This window comes from Dipteris shenzhenensis, chromosome 2 (assembly GCF_047967505.1).
Source record: "Dipteris shenzhenensis isolate YYH24624 ecotype China chromosome 2, Dip_SZ_1.0, whole genome shotgun sequence".
In the NCBI taxonomy this organism is placed as follows: Eukaryota; Viridiplantae; Streptophyta; class Polypodiopsida; order Gleicheniales; family Dipteridaceae; genus Dipteris; species Dipteris shenzhenensis.
Genome location: NC_141597.1, coordinates 12,798,126 through 12,818,738, shown reverse-complemented (window position 1 = coordinate 12,818,738; position 20,613 = coordinate 12,798,126). Strand labels below are relative to the sequence as shown.

General features: G+C 43.9%; 1 protein-coding gene across 1 annotated transcript; it reads right to left on the bottom strand.

Annotated features, from left to right (window-relative positions):
• Nucleotides 1-1,380: 1,380 nt before the first annotated feature.
• Nucleotides 1,381-20,413, bottom strand: NTMC2T4 (Calcium-dependent lipid-binding (CaLB domain) family protein). Its single transcript, XM_087386054.1, has 12 exons — nucleotides 20,193-20,413; nucleotides 19,560-19,921; nucleotides 19,353-19,454; nucleotides 17,998-18,048; nucleotides 17,688-17,805; nucleotides 17,369-17,490; nucleotides 11,309-11,407; nucleotides 11,021-11,101; nucleotides 10,612-10,697; nucleotides 4,719-4,944; nucleotides 2,338-2,502; nucleotides 1,381-2,010 (listed from the first exon to the last, which is right to left on the bottom strand). The coding sequence occupies exons 2-12, from the start codon at nucleotides 19,662-19,664 to the stop codon at nucleotides 1,696-1,698; spliced, it is 1,470 nt and encodes a 489-aa protein (XP_087242180.1). The 5' UTR covers nucleotides 19,665-19,921; nucleotides 20,193-20,413; the 3' UTR covers nucleotides 1,381-1,695.
• Nucleotides 20,414-20,613: the final 200 nt, after the last annotated feature.

Sequence of the window (20,613 nt, the reverse complement as noted above, 5' to 3'; positions counted from 1 at the left end):
CCATTGCAACCTTTTTTAAGTGCAGGCAATCGAGGGCTTTCCAATTTCATTGAGCGGATCTGAGGGAGTCAACAGACATATCCACAAGGGTGAACATTCCTTCCAAGAACCCAACCCTGACCTAAACAATTTATCATCAATATGGCCCCCTATCACTTATAATCACATTCCCTTGATTATTCCCTCCATCGGATCGATGATGAGTTCATTGTCAATATAGCCCCCAAACATTCCCTACAAAAGAATCCATCCCATAATAAATCCACCCACTATCAATTTGTTCTATTGATCTTGTGCAATGCACCTTGCTAAGAATGTACAACTTCTATGATCACTATTCTTCCTGACGACCAGTTCATGATCCGTGTGCCATAATCATCAGACCTTATGCCTGAATATTCTCAAATAGCATGTGAACTATTCACGAAATTATAAAGACAGATAAAGACACACAAACACAAGCACTCTATTTGGACGCCACTGCAATTATTTGATCTGTGAATGAACGACAGCCACAAATCATTTTCTTGCAATGATACCTTTCAAAGCAGTCTAAATAGGACTTGCAACTCACAGATCACGAGACAGGACACGAGCCAAAGCATGCTACAAACAGTGTGAAAAATGCCTGCAGGCAATCCTACGCTTGCGATTCCTGTCATCTCTGAAAATTAGGGGAAAACCTCAGTGCTTTTATTAATATGCAAGCTTTCAAACCATGCATTTGTATTGCCTATCGATCATGCATTCAAAAGTGAACCCACATTCTAGGTGACCCTGCATAAGGGGATGGATGCCTGCCTCGCCTGGAGCAATTTGTACAGACCCTCGTGATTAGTCACCCAGATGGTAATGCTTCACCATGGCCATTTCGATTATGCATGGGCTCAGACATAGAACTCAAAGCTGCTCTAGACCCTTGAAGTGAGCAGGCCTGTCAACTACAATTGGTAGGCACAGAGGTACCATTATGACTGTCCATAAGAGGGCTTCATGAGATTCTGCATGACATCATGCTGCAATGCATTGAGATGCCATGCCATGAACCTCTAGAAAATGCTCACATATCACTCTGTTCTTGCTGAGTAAGACAGGAAAATAACAAAATCCTAACAAGGGTATCCATAACAGCATCCACCTCAACAAACTTTAAACCATACAGGTTCATCATTACAAGCACGATGTAAATCTATTATCTTGATGCATTGCTCACAACTGTATGCACAACCAAAAAAGGCACTCCTAGAAAGTCTATCACAACCATTGCAAATGCAGGATCGTATCCATTTCACTAAAATGAGAAGAACAGCGAACTCCCTCTTTATTTGTGATGGAAATAAATACTGGAGTAAATTCACAATATAGGCCAATCAAAGTCACTGAAGATTGAAGCATGTCAAATCTACACATGCTACCTGCACAAAACATATTACAGGAAAGTGGTGTCCTTTTCTCAGGACAAGCTCCGTAGTTACAGAGTTAGGAGGCTATCACAGCTCAATTTTACATAGTCCAAGAAGCAGTGACACAGAACCTCCATGTTACTTCCATTTAAAAGTGATTAGTCTAAAAGATACAACTGCAGCTGAGAATTCAATACCCAAAGAAGTGAATATTCACAGAAACATACCTCAACTATCCCTTCGGAAGGGAAAAGAATAATATATCGCTTCCGTTAAAGATATAGATAGGGTTTTACTTGGGTGTGCCTGGAACTCCATTCTCATGGGCGGGGCTTCTCGTCTTTTTTGATGCAAAAGAACCAGACATACCTTTAGTTACAAACTTCCCAGCTTTCCCAATGCCAGTCCCAACCATGCCAACTCCACTGCCAACCATACCAACCCCACCAACTACTAGCTTGCCTGCTCCCCCCATTGCTCCTCCAATGGCATCCATAGCTCCACCAATGATACCTGCTTCTGCAGCTTTCTTCTTGGCTTCCAAATAAGTCCTCTCTGCCTCCATGGCAGCAACTTGCTCCTCCTCTGTAAACACATGGTAACTGACCTGCAGATGGAAACGTGCTCTCATAAAGATAATCACCATAAAAATAAAGGGAACCCTTCGTATTTGAGTAAACTCTCTAGAGAAATATATGATACAAGTGAAAACAAACAGAATAGAAATGATCACCAAACCTACTTTGCAAAGGGAGAGCTGCTTTACTCTATTTACTTAAGGGAGAGAAACAAAGTCGGGAAGAGAGAAAGAGAGAGAGAGAGAGAGAGAGAGAGAGAGAGAGTCATGCAAGGCTTTGAAATGTTGCATCATGCCTTGTTAGAAAGTAAAGCCAACGTGCCAGAAACTACGGAATTGGAACACTTCGAAACTCACCACAATAGTTATTGAGCCACGATCCTTCTTGTCCTTCACATTGCTCATGTCCAGAGCTGGTACAAGATTAAGTGTGAGCTCAGACGTCTCCTCACATTTTAGCTTTGCCAGGGGATACAATGCAAGCCCAAGCAGCTTGTCTGTTCCAACATCCTCATCCATTACCTGATGCACCAATTCCAAGCAAGCCCATTATAGGTTACACTTTCTATTGCACAGAGATGAAAAATACCTACTTCGTTGATACAGTACTGTTCAAAAGTCTACAGGTGGGTGACCATGCCATCTTACAGTTTCAAATAACGAGTGGATGAGATCACACTTCAAAGGACCACAGGAGAAGCAGGGTAAGGCTGATTGGTTATATATCTAAAGCATCAAAAGAAATACTGGTAACATATGCAGGATTTAACTATCATGCACGGAAGAGAGGAACTCTCCTTACATAAGTTTTGTTATTGTAATGTGGAGAACGTGCCATCCAAAGGAGTGACAATAACCGCAGCTTGCCAAACAATAAAGCAAGTAAAAGCTCTGTGTTGAGCCCAAATTGCTTTATTCATTGGATACGTGCGATTATTCCATTTTCTCTTAAGATTAGACATCACCACAAGATATAACAAACTTATGCAGGATTTAACTATCATGCACGGAAGACAGGATCTCTCCTTACATAAGTTTTGTTATTGTAATGTGGAGAACGTGCCATCCAAAGGAGTGACAATAACCGCAGCTTGCCAAACAATAAAGCAAGTAAAAGCTCTGTGTTGAGCCCAAATTGCTTTATTCATTGGATACGTGCGATTTCCATTTTCTCTTAAGATTAGACATCACCACAAGATATAACAAACTTGACTTACAAGCAAAAAAGAAATGCACTTGAAGGGGTTCTACGGTGGGTATTGCCCGACACTGTTGGCCTATTTCATTATTCCAATCCCAAAAGAGAGGTTGGGTATATACAATGGCTAGGAAAGACTCAACATGGGTGAGTCAGGCCCAAAACTGAAAGAGCAAATACAAGACCTAATCTTGCACGACAGTAGACATGACTTAGGAAGACTTAAAACTTCAGCAGAGCAAGAAAGAAGCAGCCAAAGTTGTAGTACATCAACGGGTCTGTGATCTCCATAGGAAGGGCACCCAATAAGTAACTCAAATTGCAAAAGATCTCATATACAATTGTGGAAAATTCATAACTAGAATTAAGCTAAGGAAATATCTTCTATCCAAGAGATTATCTGATATGAAACAGGAATTTCAAGAACTAAGTGTTAACATTAAAGTTATTGAACCTCCTTTGTAAGGCAATCAAGGAAAGTGCTCGTGTATATAATTAAGAATGCACCGGAAAGAGAAGATATAGTAGATGACATTGACGAGGAATGAGTAGACAGGGCAAAGAAAGAAAAAGGAAAGGGAGAAGCTCAGAAATGTAGAGAAACCAATACAGACCCTCAAAAACCCCCCATGAAACAGCCCATATGAAGTCTACTCAGTTAGGAATAAAACTGAACTGAAAAGAGAGACTTTCATGCATCAAATGGAAGAAATATGCACACATTCATTTCAGCCTGCCAGAAAAAATGAAGAGTGCTTCTGTATTCAAATTACAATCCCGCCTCTTTTGAAGGATAACATGGATCTTAGTTGCAAAAGCCAAAATCAATTTTCTTCTCTCAAACCAAATCGACCTTTCATATCCCATTGTGCTGATTCACTCTAGTGCTGATTCCCCTCGTACATGACATATGCATATACAGATATAGATAGATAGATAGATAAACTCACTCTAGTGCTTCTACTTTTCTTGACATACTTGGATTTCTATAGCCCTTCCCCTAAAGGACAAACACCCATTAGGCATTTGTTAGAAGAGAGCTTGAGTTTAAAGGTTCCTATAACACCCAGTACAACCTTCCATCAAGATGACAAATACCAAGTGCATTCTAACCGTGATCTGCTCACATGGATGTTAGTTGCAAAAGCCAAAATCAATTTCCTTTTCTCAAAATAACTTGTACCAAATCAACCTTTCATGTCCCATTGGCTGATCCAAAGCATACAAGAATTTTACGAAGGGGATTGTGGCACCCATAGAGTCGTTCATTTCAAACATGACCAAATTGTCTAAACTAGGAAAAACCATATAAAACTTTAGCATTTATGACTATACAATCAAATGACGAAAAAACAGATCAAAACACACAAAAGATAAGAACAAGAACTATTACTTATTTAAATACTTTCAAGTTCTATGAGTTTAACAGAGAGAGAAAACACAAATGTTGCATGTGTGCATGTGTGTGGACGCTCGCGTGCGTGCGTGTGTGCAAAGAGAGAGGGAGAGAAAGAAAGAAAGAAAGAAAGAAGAGAACAACCATCAAGACAAGTGATTGGGTTTCTTGATCTTCCACGTCAAACTCAAATGTCTCATTCCAATCTGGATTCAAGTTGTTGTCGATTGTTTTGGTCTTAGACTTGAAAAGAACACGAACATATGCAATGACATATGGATCTGACTTGCCAATCCTCTCCATATTCTTCAATGATCTAGCCTTAACAACTGTTACATTCAACCTTCCATGAAGCTTTAGCTCCAGATCGCTATTCACAAGCAACAAACACATAGAAAGTTAAATTTAGAACCTAGTTCATTACTAAGAGAGAAGGAACATCAAAATTATACTGACCAACTTTAACTTCAAACATAAAGAAATTTTGAAAAATAAAGGTAAGAAACTAAACAATTAAAAAGCAAAAAGGGGGAGGGTTGTGGTTGAAAACATGAGAAGTATTCGAAATCACTTTTTTTTCTGGGTAGGTGGGGGGAGGGGGGTCGAGGGAGGGGGCTAGTGGGAGAAGGGAGTGCATGTACCATAGGCATCTATCAAAAACATGAAGGAAGGGATTTTGAAACAAGCAACCACCTTAGACATTCCCCTTTCTTGCATCATGACATCACTCATGTGCTAATCCTTATCACTATAGTCAATTTGAAAATAAAGTCTGTGAGAAGGAAACAGGATTATATCTTGACTAAAAACTTTCTTTATGACACAAAACAAATGCATGGAGCTTCCACTATAAAGTCTATGAGAAGGAAATAGGATTATATCTTGACTAAAACCTTTCTTTATGAAACAAAACAAATGCATAGAGCTTCCACTTTAGAGTGAGATCATGTGCAAATCCATCATCCAATCCTCCCACCAAAAAGCAAATGATTTGTATCCTTTTAAGGTAAATGGCTACCTAGCTTGCTTACAAGACGCAAGGATCAAAAATTGTCAGACAAACATGAATGCAACTACATTGTGGTAATGCCACCTGCCTACAAGCACTCCTAATGGTGTCTAGAAATTACATGAAAAACTCTAGTCAAGAGACTATTTAAATCGAACAAAGCTAAAGAAAAAAGTTTCCAAAGTTGCTTTTCAAATTTGGAAAACCTACTAAATTTTGACATTTTCCATTAATGCTCACATTGTCAAGGCAATCAAAAACCTTTTTACTAAATTTAGGCACAATTTTTAAATTTAGTGATGCCCGCTAGACCCAAATCTAAAAAAGGATCCAACGGAAGCACAAGTAAAGATATAAGGCAAGACTAGAGGTGTTCATATATATTTATATTTATACATACATACATGCATGCATGCATTTATTTATTTATTTATTTATTTATATGAGAGAGAGAGAGAGAGAGAGAGAGACATACATGCACGCAAGCAAGCAAGCCATAGTTATGCTGAAACGCATTTCAAGGGCTATTTTGCTCCAAAATGTTTCAGCAAACATGTTTCTGTACAAAAATGCTGTTTCTGTCCAGAAACGTTTCCCCCTTCAGGAACGGCACTGAAATGTTTCAGAAGGTGGCATGAAACATTTCATCCCTCCTGAAACAAGCCGTTTCACACTGGCCCTATTTCTTCACATCACGATTTGCCACCGCCTCATTTGTTTCGCCAATTTCAGCTCTTGGAGGACGTTGGCCCTCCTTGCACTTCGTCCACTCCTTCAACCTCCAATCCTTGCACTCCTTCAGCCTCCTTCCAGTTCTACAGCCCTCCTTCAGCCCATCCACTCCTACAGCCTCCTTTAGCCTCCACTCCTTGAATCTCTCCTCCAGCCCTCCTTCAAAACTTCAGCCTCCACTCCTTCAGTCCTCTCTTTCAGCCCCCTAGACGTTTCTGTTCCATTTTCATTTCCCCATTTTACCTTTTTATTGCCCCTAACTATGATGCACACACACAAACACATATGTATGTATGTAGCTTGTAATGAAGGGGAAAAAGGGCCAAGTTAGAGCCCCTTTAGGTGGAAAATGTGGAGGGACTATATAAGTCCCCATCCACCCCCTACTATGTACTTTTGATATGACATCTAATCCTATCTAAACTTCGACCTCCTTCCTGCTACCTGCTCCCTACTCTCTCTCTCTCTCACTCCTGCCCCTCCTCCCCCCCCCCCCCTTCTCTCTCTCTCTCTCTCTCTCTCTCTCTCTCTCTCTCTCTCTCTCTCTCCTGCCCCTCCTTTCCCCCCCCCCCCTCTCTCTCTCTCTCTCTCTCTCTCTCTCTCTCTCTCATCATGTTACAGATCATCATGTTCTCCAGATTGATCAGAGCGAAGCCCACGGTACCGCATTAGATTATGTTCGCAGAGTTCGGAGCTACACCCCTAGCGCTAGATGCAGCATTTCAGTCAGTTACATACTTGCATAGGATCAGGGCACTCGGAGACTCAGCAGCAGGCAGAGCACGATTACCGTGGCTAGCACTGACATCCTCGCAGATGTTAGCAGAGAGAGGTCATACTTTTTGTTGGTACCACACACTCTCCACATGGCTCACCTCGCTGGGCTTGGATATGGATAGGCTGCCACCATTTCGATACAGCATAGATGCCCCTCGCCTCCCTCTCACTCGACATGAGCTCAGCCAGGTTATCAGGGCAGATTTGTTGCAGCTACACACGTTTCGCACTTGGGTTCATCCTACGGAGCTTCCTACGAAGATGGCCACATATCGTGACCATTTTCTCAGGATTTCAGAGGATGGCTTCATCATATCCCCAAGATATATCGGCGTTCATATGTCGCACTCACTCAGGATTGCCTTGGGCCAGCTCAGGGTATCTTCCCACAGATTAGACGTTGAGGCCGGCAGGATGCGTCGTACAGCTACCGGACATAGACCCAGGCGAGAGACTAGGATATGCCCTTGTTGCACTATGGGGGAGGTGGAGACTGAGGAGCACTTTGTTTGCAGATGCCCTTTATATTATGAGATCCGTGGCAGATTTCACTGTTTATTTGGGCACGGATTTGGACCTCTCTCTCGGATTATGGAGTATGAGGATCAGTATTGCTTAGCGTTGTTCATCAGGGAGATCACCAGATACAGAGAGAGATTCCTCAGAGAGCACCGTCGCATCCCTGCCAGAGACCTGGTTATTCATGAGGAGCAGGACGAGGCGCAGGACCATGAGCACAGAGATAGCCCATCTTGCCAGAGAGCACCGATGGTTCCACCCCAAGGATGTACATATGACATGATCCGGCAGCACCGCAGGATGATCTTACACAGAGGCCGTACCCGTCGCTTTATTTCTAGACGACGGAGGATGATGGCAGATTTTCGGAGGAGATTGCTCCATGGAGACTTGGCACCGCCAGCAGCCCATTTGACTCTTCACACTCATGGCAGGAGGCATGGTCGATGGCCATGACTTCCATCATTTCTTTGGATCACAGACCCCTTAGGGAAGACGATGTTCCTCATATTTCATATTTTACATTTTGTATCTAGGCATTTTTGGTACTCTATTTCATTTCATTTTGTATCTAGGATTTTTGTAGCCATTTTTGGCATCTTAGCGGTATTACGATGAGGCCACCTAGTTGGCGCATCGTTGATGATGTATTTTCCTTTCGGATGATTTTGTGTCCCATAGGCCATGTATGGCCTTCCGTGGACCTTTAATAAAATTTCTTTCTTTCTTTCTTTCTCTCTCTCTCTCTTTCTTCTGCTCCTCTATCCCCTCTCTCCAAATCTGTCCCAATTAGTCCATCAGAGGGAGAGTTCGAGCCTCGGGAGGCCTATCGGATTGGGTTGAGAGCACGATCGGAGTGAAGCAAGGATGCCCCTTTCACCAACGCTCTTCGGGCTCTACATTGATGAAATCACATCCTTCATCAACCGCCTAGGAGGCGAGGGATCACTATTGGCTAATCTGATTACACAAATACTATTATATGCAAATGACATAGTCCTGATACCATCCTCACAGCAAAGGGTTGCAGAGACATCCGCAGACCCTACAGAGTGGAGGAGATTTGAACGGCTACAAGTGACTATGGGATCTAGGATGATCGTAGTAAGCCCTTAGTCCCTCATCGGATAGTCCAGGCAGACTTCACCACGACACCTCTCTAGGTTGAAGCCATTTTTCAAACAATGACATTCCACCACAGAGCTTGGGCCATATCCCATTGGAGACTACCAAGACTGGCACTAGAGTCATCTAGACAACTAGTACAGAGCGGGGTTGATACGGTATGGTATGCACGCATATCCACATGGTTTTTCAAGTCACAGTATTTAGATGAACCGTCTTCCCACCTTTCAGTACAGCATGGATGCACTGCCGGAGTCAATCCCACGTGATGAGATTAAGCGTATCCTATGGTTAGACCTCCTCTAGCTCTATGCATCTCGAACTCAAGAAGGGGGAGGGGGACCCAAGAGTTCCCCACCTAGATCAAGTTCTATCACGACCACTTGAGAGTATCGAAGGATGGACTTGTCATCAGACCCCAGTACCTCAAGGACAGAGGAGTCTCCACATGCTTTTAGGATTGCCATTGGACAGATGTGGGTCTCACCCCATCAGCTGAGGATTGAGACAGGGAGGGCTGCAAGAGCAACGGATTTGCAGATTATGCACGCTACACGAGGTCGAGACAGAGGAGCATTTTCTATGCATCTGCCCAGCTTTGGTCCGCTTTCACGTATGATCCACTTCATCTGCATTGGGCTCTATATGCTTGAGATGCGACGAGACAGAGAGATGATATAGCGACAGATCAGAGAGCAACAAGAGGCAACCACACCACAAGCCACCAAGGCAGACCGAGCACAGAGACTTGTCACAGATTACTATGCACTTGAGTCAGCTCCAAGACACAATGGGGTAGAGGAGGAGGAGCTAGCTGATATGAGGGCAGCATGGATCAGTAGAGAGAGGCGACTCAACGCTCTCACAACGACCACACTCAACACGGAGAGAGACCAAAGCACATACGATCGAGGTCCGACCTATCTCAGCCCTCCTCAAAAGGGACCGCTAGAGGCGAGGTGTCACTCTTGACATAGCCCACCGGATCCGCCCTTCGCTACAATGCAAGACAACTCAACAGACGCAGATCTTGGATATCCTTGCAGCTCACCGGAGAGCCACCATGGTGCTGGGGTTCGGTTTCGGAGCCTCAGCTCTCAATGTGTATTTGAGTTTTGAGTTTTGTTTGAGCTCTTGAGCTCCATAGTTTTAGCTTATCATAGTACTCAGCAAGGGCCCTAGCGCACCTTTGCTCAACCCTTCAAGGCTTGTATGAGCTTTTTTCGCTTGGTGTACTTAGTCCCATAGGCCCACGAGGCATCCCGAGGACGTTAATATATCTTTCTTTCTTTCTGTGTGTGCGTACGTGCGTGTGTGTGTGTGTGTGTGTATTTATATTTATATTGGTATACATATGTATTGCATGTGTGCGTGCCTACCTGCCTGCCTGTGTGCCTCCGTGCGCGCACGCGTGCGTGCGTGCGTGTGTGTGTGCAGGCGTGTGAATTTATGTATGTATCCAATCTTACAAACAACAAGGAGAGAAAATGAGGAAAGGGAAGAAGGAAGCTTGTACGAGACAATTAACAAAATCAAGATTACATGAAAGGGGGAAGAGAGAGCGAGAGAGAGAGAGAGAGAGAGAGAGAGAGAGAGAGAGAGAGAGAGAGGGGGGGGGGGGGGGGGGGAAGGGCGGGGGGGCCCGGAGTAGGGGTAAACTTTGTGACCAAAAGCAACACTTATATTCTAATCAGTGCTGCCGTTTGGATTTCGAAAGACTTCAAGCTCTCTTGAGTAGCACCCAAAAATTTAAGTACAGCCCAGAAAAGCTTAACCAAGTGTGCTTTTATTCCACAAAAGACGGCTAGACATCTATGTAGGCCAAGATCACAACTTCAGTAACCTTCGTAATCCAATATAAAAAACAATCAATACCTTAAATCTACAGGTGGTTGGGCGATTGGAACCACTATTCTATGTGGCCATTGCAAAGTGTCTGTCACTGCAGTTTCTACCAGGTCCTGCAGAATACAGTAATACAATAACAAATCATTAATAAGGAAAAAAGCCAGAAATCTTTATCCTTGCATCTGGCCACTCTGTTAGGGAACGGGAAGTTATATGAAAACAAGTCAACATGCAACTTAAATCATTACACCACCAACACAAGATCACGAAAAAACATAAGAAAGCTTAAACTGTTTCTGAGGAAGTTTTAAGAACCCAGAACAGAATGAACACAAAAAGCACGGAACCTTGTACCCTTCTCACAAGAATAAGGCTTCACCAGGCCCGAGAAAAGTATCAGTACACATTTCAGCCAAAGGTGTATATCCTTACTCACCTTGATTACATCTGCAATACCAGGAACACCAGAGAGGCTTCCACCAATAAGTTTCAATGTATATCTTATCTCTGGTTTAGGCTGAAATTAAAAGACGTACACTTGCATTAGTAGAACTTCTTTGGCAAAACATTAGGATCCAAACAATGAATTGGAGAAGAAGCTTATTGGAATTTCATTTGTGATCGCCAACAAACTAACATGATTGTGAAAACACATCAAAAGTTTACAGACCACAGGCCACAAAAAGTGATCATGCTGAAAACCTTGAAAGTTTAAAAAAGTTACCTGAGCCAACAGTGCCACGACTACACCTGAAATGCATGGTATATCCTCAGCAAGCTTGAATATAACCCGAACTGTGGCAAAAAATTTGAAGTTTTTAAGCTACAAACAACCCGAAAAACTTCCATCAGAATTATGTAGCCTTCCATTTCTAGCAACATAACTTACAGAAAAGTTTCAAAACCATTGCAACCATTTAATAAATCCATTTTCTTGAGATTCATCTACAAGTCAAGCATCATATTAACAAGATAAGAGTCAAGACAATGGAAGTATCAAAGAACAACCTAGTGCATTAATTCCTAGGGCCAAGGGCAAGGGGCAAGCGGGTTAGAGGGGGGTAAAAACCCATTTCGCTAAAAATAGATCCGAAAAGCAACTGGACCACAGAAGAACAGGGAGAGGCAAGTCACAGGCTGGGAGAGAGCTCCAGGGGTATTCTATCACATCACCTTGCTGATTTTCGACTACCAGGGCAGTGTGTGGGCTGTTGGTGGGCCGCCAGGGCTGCCAAAAGCTCAAAAACGAATTTCGTTTATGTGCCAAGACCCTCCAGATCAGTTCGTTTTTTTGCTCCATACCTGCTGTCCGCGCCTTCTAGAGCCCCGGGATTGATTCACACTTCTTCCAGGAGCCTTCCAAGCCAGACACGATCAGTTTCGCAACTTCTAACGGCTGTTTTGAGCTCCCAAGCAGGCCGATTTGCTTCCAAACTGGGCAAGGGCCTTTCGGGACTGCCAAACTTGCTGTTTAACAGTTTTGCTGCTTCCAGATCCTTCCTAGGGTCTTCCAGATCCTTCCTAGGGTCAGCGCACAGAGTTTTACAGAATTCGCACCTGTTCGGAGCTGTCCAGGGCCACCAAAGCAGGTCGAAATCCTGTTGCAGCTTTCTAGGGTGCCAGATTGCTACCAGATTCACCTCACCTTCTAGGATTGGGCTGCCAGGGGACAGGGGGGTGCCAGAAGGAAGTCGATTTGCTGCTTTCCACCTCTCCAGGGCTGTTGCTGATGATTTCACCTGCCAGGCTTGTGTTCTTGCTGGTTTCTGCCTAGCTGGTCTGGTTCAATAGGGTTTGGTTGAGCCAGAGGTTGCCGGATACTAGGTATTTTGGTGGGATGCCCTACTCTTGCCTGAGATTGCCCACAGGTTTTTGCCAAGATGGCCCTGAAGTTTGCATTGGGTTTTGATGCCTTTGGCAGCTTGAGTATTCAGTTGATTGATCTCTCGAGTGTTGTGCAAAGACAAGGCTTTGCTGTATTTTGATCTCACTGAATATAATTAAAAATACCGCAAGGGGCGCCAACAATCTTGGGGCCAATCTGGTGTCTGGTGCAGACCAGGGGCATTCTAGCTCTTGGATTGTGCGTTGGAAGTTTATTTGTTTGCGGTCTTGAATTTTCAAGTAGCTGTAATTGAGTGATTTCGGATTTACCACCCTTTAGAGAACCCGAAGGCTGGTGACACGTTTACACGCCCCATGCTACATCAATGGTTCTTTCTATCTATTCTCTCTCTAGTGTTAGAATAGAGAAAGCCTGTTCTAGCAAACTCGCACAGCAGAAGGATCTCTCGACTCTCTCCAATCCTACCTCAGATGGTGCAAAGGAAAACTGAAGATTGAGCCCACCGTAAACTGGAAAGTACAGCAGAGAATGAGCAAAAGTACTCACATATATCTTCCACAAGATGTGGGCAAACCTGCCGAAGAGAGGGCTGCAAACATCCAACAGGTGCTGGGCAATGTAGAGCTATGAATAGCTAGCTCAAACTGAGAAGAATTCAGCATGTACTACACTCCTCCAATGCCTTATGCTAAGGGCTTCAGTGGATAGTGCAGCAGGCCCCAAAGGGCTGTACTGCACTCCTGCATTGTTTTATGCTAAGGGCTTCAGTGGATAGTGCAGCAGGCCACAAAGGCCTGCTTATATAGGGGTGAATCATCCAAGTCTGTGGGCCAACAAATCTGGCCAAACCCAGAGTCCACAGCAGACTATTCTGGCCGACCACATACAATAATTGTCTATAACATACTGTTCTGGCCACATACAATATTTGTCCAAAGTGCCATTAACCTATATTTCACCGTATAGATCCTCATCGATGACGTGCAAAAAGGTCCCCCAGTCTGATTCCTCTGAAGGAAATCAATTTCTGAGTCCATGACTGCCATCAATGCATGCCCAGCTGCCTCCTCAAATGTGTGAGGCTCCGCACCATGTGATGCCAAAGCTTGTTAACAAACGAAGGTACTTATCGCTCAACCTCCGCCAAATAGTGCACAAGTTTAGAAACTCCCTTGTCACTCCTAAACCAAATGCACATACACACTGATCACACTACTCCGAGAATAGAGAAAATATACGAGAAGGATGCAGATGAGTATGGGTCCACAACCGTGGGAAACACAGCTCAGAGCAGCAAGCTTCCAGCTGAACTAACTCTCTGTCTCTCTCTCTCTCTCTCTCTCTCTCTCTCTCCTTGAGGGACATAACAAACTGGCTGATTTGCTGCATAAAGGGTCACCTTCAGCTTTAGGAACATTTGTGTATAAGCTCTTCAAGCATAGGAATCCACCTGAATCCTAGAAGGTGGTTTCTCTTTCCACCCTCCCATCTTCGGGAGGAGCTTTCATGTACTTGTGATATTGTATTGCTCAGGTCCCATAGGCCGGTTTTGGTCTTCAGAGGACGATAATATATTCTTTTTCTTCTTCTTCTCTCTCTCTCTCTCTCTCTCTCTCTCTCTCTCTCTCTCTCTCTTCCCCCCAATCTACTATGAGATCTGAGGGCGATATCACTGCCTCTTCCAGGAGGAGCATGGCTTTGGTCCACTTACACAGCTGATCCATTTTCATGATCAAGTTTGTGTTGGGATATCTGAATGAGATGCGACGACAGAGAGGTATACTGATGCGACAGACCAGCGAGCAGCAAGGATTGATGCCACAGGTCACCGAGATCAACAGAGCACAACCACTTGTTACAGATTTCTATGCATCTGAGTCAGCTACCGGTGAGGCTGAGGGCTTTTGAGTGGGAGGGGATGTCATGATATGTGATGTATTCCTTTCCTAACACCTTAGAATTATGGTTGGTTGGATGAATGGAAACTTGTGGAAGGGATGCCCTTTCGAGAGGACAATTCCCATGAGGCACAACCCTTCACAAGAGGCATACAATTATGAAGAGGACACTTCTATTTGTAACATTGTAATGTACCCTCTCATTAAGGGTCACAACCTTCACCTAGGGCACACCCCTACTCTGTTACATCCCCTTTGGAGCGCGCACATTTTCATGGCTCCACTCTCTATATCATATCATATAGTCTTCTTTCTACTGTCCTTGAGTGCCTTGCTCTCAGCGCCAAATGTACATTACTAGGATAACACTAGTAATAGCACAAAATTTGCTCCTGCCTGTAGGTGTAGGAAATGCCCCTCATCTTCTAGCTCCTATTTGATGACAACTTACGCTAGAAGGTGTCCAACACATTGTTGCATGGAAGACATGGAGAAATGAAAACTTTCGCGCACTACCCCACAGAATTTCCTAGTGGCCTCTCTAACCCCCTCACATCACCAGACAATGTGAACTGACACAACCGGGCTTGTGCCCACTTTAAGTTTTCTCAATTGCTATTTTAGTAAGGAAGGCTTTCTGAAGTTGAGGTACCATGTCGAAGGGCTTAAGTAGGCGAACATTTTATTCCAAAGGAGCATTGGAAGGCACAATTTCAAAATACTTTTTTTTTTAAATCAAAGATTGAGGGCCCAAATGCCTATGAAGCATTGAAGGAACCGTAAAAATATCCATCCCGCTCACCTATCATGAGGTGAACTAGAAACTAGACAGGATCTCCTACAGCGCCACACGTAGAGGACCTAGCTAGCACCCCATGAGCATACGGTTAAAGTCAGCTACTACAAAAATCAGCACCCTACCGATCTCGGATGACTGTTGTATCGATCCCCCAGCTATACCCTAATTCAATTTCCCACAAGGGCTTGGGGAGAACTAAAACAGAGTCCCACAAGGGCTTGGGGAGACCCTAAAACAAATTCCTACATTCACCAGCAAGTGCTTGGAGCCCTACCTCCACCTCACCTGCCCTCCTCTCCTATAAAAGAACCCCCTCTTCTTCGCCTCATTTCCTCAAGAAAATCTCACACTGAAGTTGCCTGCTCCTGACTGCAAGTCCCCACCTGCTCTCTCCCCCCCTAGGCCTCACAATCATGCCAACTACTTCCATCTCCTCCAGTGTGACCCCACCTGAAGAACAACCCTTCCAACGCTGCTGATTCCATGGAAAAATAGGCCCCCACAATCAGCCACCCACCAGCTGTTTTCGGTCCCTGCTTCACCTCTGTTCATCCAGTCGATGCGAGGCCCAATCTGCCCCATTGCTCAGTTCAGCCTGCATCAGCTATCTCCCTAAAAACAGTCACCAATTCGTGCATCCTCTTCGTCTTCTCATACACCCTTCAGCTGCTCCAAAGGTCACCATCAACTTCATTCCCTGCCTTTTTCATTCTCTAACGAACCCTGCACTAAGACAGACAGCAACAAACTTTCGAATCTGCAGCAATCTGGTGGTCCTGAGTCTGCAACGACCCTCTGTTAAACCAACAGCCTGTACGTCATGTGCAATTCCAGGTATTTTAGGCTGGAGGATGAGAAATCTGCTGGAGAGGGTTTCCTACAGGCATCTGCTGGAGAGGGTTTCCTACAGGCTGAGCTTGCAATAAGGGGCTGCCAATATGGTCTGCTGCTCTCGTGTTTACAGAAGCACTTATGGTGAATGACTACTCTGACCTGCTAGCTACTAAAGTGCTTCAGGGGTGCTGCAAGCTGCAGCAAGCAAGCTGCCCTCCAGACTAGATGAAAAACTGCTAATTGTACTGATAACTCAACTAATCTCTCTCCCCTAGGCCCTCAATGGGTAGATGATCGGTTAGACGCTGTTTTGATTGTCTCTACCTAGGCCCCTTCTTGGGTAAGGTTGACACTCTTCAATTTGCGAAAAGCGGAATAGGGCAAACAGTATTGCACCAGAATCTGCAACCAATAAGTAATTTGGTTATATCTCAAAGGGCGTGGCTCACCCATGTTGAGCTCGATCTTGTTACCGGTGCTCTCAATGTCCTGCATGTGACTTGGTCCCCACATGTTTGTGCTTTGCACAAAAGTGGATTGTGTTGCAATAACAAAACCCTTCTGGACATGGCCCCCACCTTGGTCCCTCAACTGGTGCCGGAACACAACATTATTTGTGAACCTAAATCTTTTATTGTGGATTTTTAGGAAAATTGATAACCATCATAATATTAGAACCTTTACACAACCCCAAGTGGCCAAAGTTGGGCCATCACAACTTTGCTCTCCTCATTTGGGGCTCACATGTGGGGCATTGACCCTTATCTTCTAACAGTGAGACAGCCCAACGCACACCGTAGAATCCACGTTCCAAAAATCCTACCAGAACTGGAGCAGATATTCCAGTTACTCCGCATACCCAATACAAGATGCCTCTAACCTACTTGGAGATGACACAGCTAGGTCCCGAGCACTCCAAAAAAGAGCCTCAATAACCATAGCAACAATGATGAGCGCAAGCACATATTTTGCTCTATCTGGGAGCAACATCAGCAAGGATGTCGCATCTAAGTGTCAAGGATGTCGTAGTGTCATGGATAGAGGTATCCCTTGATCTTATAGTCCTCCCACCTCGCTTCTTGCAGCAGTTCATGAGCTCTTATACACAAGCTGAGAAACATGGTAAGCATTGCACAGAGCCCTAGTCGAAAGCTGTGTTCTAAAACAATATAGACCTGTTGAGAAATGAGAGCCATCTACCAATTTTGTCAAACATATTAGTCTTTTGCAATAGAAACATCTAATCTGGACAAATTTTGCATTTTGATAAGGAAAAGTAAAGAAACACAAAACCCACAACCAAAAATGGCAATCTAATTTTCACCCATTCAAACAATAAACTTTCAGCCTTGGCTTTTTCTTTTTATCACATAGACAGTAACTCAATCAAAGCATCGAAATAATTACCTGAATAGGCAGCTTGGCACCAACAGGAGTTTGGACTGAGAGAATGATGCTTGGATCACCCCCCCATTTGAAATCCAGATCCATTGTAAGCTGACCTTTCTGCAGCGTTTGAATTCTGATACCTGAAATACAATTAAGAACATGGAATCCACCTTTGAACATAATATTCTGCTTTGACTGGTACACATGTCGAAACATTCCAGCCTCTGAAGCAAAATGCTTTTCCAAAGTGTTAAAATGGACGACGATCAAAAGCCTTAGGTTCTACATGGATGGAACTGAAACACCAGAAAGAGAACAGAGAAGCAGTCATGTAAACCTTCAATCTGAGGAGCCACATTTCCCAGGAAAAGTTTGGCAAACTTCATTTTGAATCCAGGTGGGCAGTAAGTTGCTAACATAGGTTCAACAATGGTTTGAATTTGCTGTGATGCTGCCTGCAAAATACGAATTAAAAATTTTCTCATGTAAAACAGACATGTCAATACATTAAAAAAATTTCTCATACAAAACAGACATGTCAATACATTGAAAATGTCCAACATGGAAACTGGAACAATTTCTCACGAGTTCACAAGCAAAAAATGAACATAACAACACAGATGGAAAAGAAAAACACCATAGCTTACCAGGGCAACAGATGGCCATATTTTCTCCAGCTGCTTATTAAGCCACTTCACCTGTGATAAGAATAAAGAACTGCATTAGGCATTTAATTAGTGTCTTTTTTGTATTTACTGTTTGAAGCAGAAAGAAGGATTAGTTGGTATAACTTTAAGATCAGGATACCTTTGTAACACTAGACCATATCCAATCGTACAAATTCATATTTTTGATGTTCTAAAGTCCCAAATTCTACAAAGGAAATAAAAGAGAAAATGAAAGAGAAGAAAAATGAGGTCACAAAAAAATTTTGAAAAATAAAAGGCACACATACTTAGCAAGCCTACTAGAAAATTGTAACGACGAAATGTGAAACGTGAGAAGCATAAATCCTGCAATAGCTCCAAGATATTCCTTCACTGTGGGCAGCAAAATGACATGTGCAGGGAGGGAGGAGGACAATCAATGCTTCCATCATGACAAAGAAGACACAAGCACAAGACAGTGTAGGTTATCTTCACCAATGGGGTACATGCATCATGTGGAGAAATGGGTGCATTTGTCAATCCTGGTTGTTAGGAAAAAGGAAGCATTTTCTGATCCCACATTAGAGGTTTCTTCATGATTATGGAAGGCTGCATCTTTCTCCTGTCTCCTTATTGCATAGTCCAAGATGAGACTCAGCTTGGCTGCCCTGCTGTCATTATCTTGCACACTAGTAGTACTTCTCCAGAGAGTATGAAATAGGGGCAAGGGCTGTAGAGTTGAAGAGCTGGTATACATAGGAAGGCTGTAGACTTGAAGTGCTGGTTTACAGTGTAAGCTAAGAGAAGTTGGAGTAGCAGGAAGCCGTAGTGCAGGCAGTCACGGAGGATGAGTCTGAACTGCTGCGACAGATCTGCAACAATTCATGATAGGACAGAGGGCACAATGGAATACACCTGGTGATCTGCTAAACTCCAAAATTCTTGCAAACAATATAAGCGAAACGCTCAACAGGCAACGCTCCCTGCAACTCTGGGAACCCAGCCACTCCGTGTTGCAATGCCTTCTCCATTTGAGCCAAAGGTATTGCAGAGAGACCATTATTTCCATGCATATAACAAGTGTGGACATTGTATACTATACAGAAAACACGCTCAAAAATGTGGTGAATGCAAAGCAGGAGCCAGAAAAAGTAAGATACCCAATCTAGTCCATTGCACGGGACGCAAGTTACCAGAGACTTTCTAAAACGTTTCTCAATATTTTAAAAAGTTCTCAAGGTATTATCCATTTTCACGCCCCTCACAACATATATCCTATCTGAGCCTTCCACTTTACTGATCAGCTATCCACCTGGGTAAAAAGCGGGTCCGTAGTAGTTAAAAACATCGCATACCCGCTCGAATGTAGGAAATGATAACCACGACGGATAATTGTGGTTGCAAAGCCTCTTCACGTCGTCTTGATTCATTTGGCCGAACAGTGATAAACCGGCTGCCTGCCCAAAACAAATAGGAGCGCAGGCAAACAACTGACGTTAAGCGCACGTTGCATCGCAAACAATACTACACGCATACAGATAGCAAAAGTAAAGATGCGGAACCTTAAATATCCGTTGTTTGCTTCTCGTTGCCATCATAAACTTTAGGCCTGCCACTAGAGCAACACCCAGCAAGAACCCGACGGAAAGGCCAAAAAAAAGTCCCATCTCTGTCTAGAAGACTGCTCGTCCAAGAACAAGGTTGAACTTGCTGATTTTAGATGAATTCTAAGCCGACAGGTCCTTCAACTGGCGGAATCGCTTTTGTTTCTCCCGCTCACAAAAATCTTCCCAGCCATTTGTGTGGAGTCCTCGATCTAGCTTCAGAACGTGTTGCTTTGTACGTGAATATGCCAAAAAAAAAGGCGCCAATCCGTTGCTCCAACTTAAATGTAATCGATAAGATATTTCACGTTCCAACAAACCTGTGCCTCAGCACAACAGGTACAGAATGTGCCTCAGCACAACAGGTACAGAATGCACAATAAGAAAAGGAGTAGCAGCCAATCGAAATCTCAAAAACTACATTCTTCTCAACACCAATTGCGCAAGAGACTGAGCTTGCAGATGCAGGAGGGGGCGAGGCGTTGAGCTAGATGGCGCGAGTGGATGCAAAATGCATAAAAAGCGAATTCGAAGCTGCGAGCTGTAGACGATGCGGGCATAACGAATTTGGGGAGTGAGAAGAAGGAGTACCGGCAAGGAGGAAACGGCCGAGGGAAGGGGGCAATGATGGAGGGAGGGGGAGGTAGGGAGGGGGTCAAATCAGGGAGACAGGGGAGGACCCGTGAAAGGGAGAGGTAGGGTTTCCGCCACAGCCAGAAAGCATAGATAGGCAGAAACAACTACGAAGAAGAAGAAGAAGAAGAAGAAGCAGCTCGGAGTGCGCGAGGACAACAAAACAGCACACACACTACGTGTTGGCCTCCCTCCCCCCTTTGACCCACATGTGCCCAATTGCCTAAATTTGAACCCCCCATTTCCTTCTCTTTGGACAAGACAACTTTCCAAATTTTTCATACATCGTCGGTATATCTCATTTTGAATTCCACGCATCCTCACATCCTCTCTCTCTCTCTCTCTCACACACACACACACTACATAGCAAGTTTTTAAG

What these genes read in the sequence shown, in the direction of transcription:
- NTMC2T4 (XM_087386054.1), bottom strand. Translation starts at nt 19,664, where the DNA reads ATGGGACTTTTTTTTGGCCTTTCCGTCGGGTTCTTGCTGGGTGTTGCT. An exon ending in CATTTCCTACATTCGAGCGG is followed by an intron (nt 18,049 to 19,352) that starts GTATGCGATGTT and finishes TTCTTATCACAG; the next exon opens with GTGAAGTGGCTTAATAAGCA. An exon ending in CCCAATCACTTGTCTTGATG is followed by an intron (nt 2,503 to 4,718) that starts GTTGTTCTCTTC and finishes TTGGTGCATCAG; the next exon opens with GTAATGGATGAGGATGTTGG.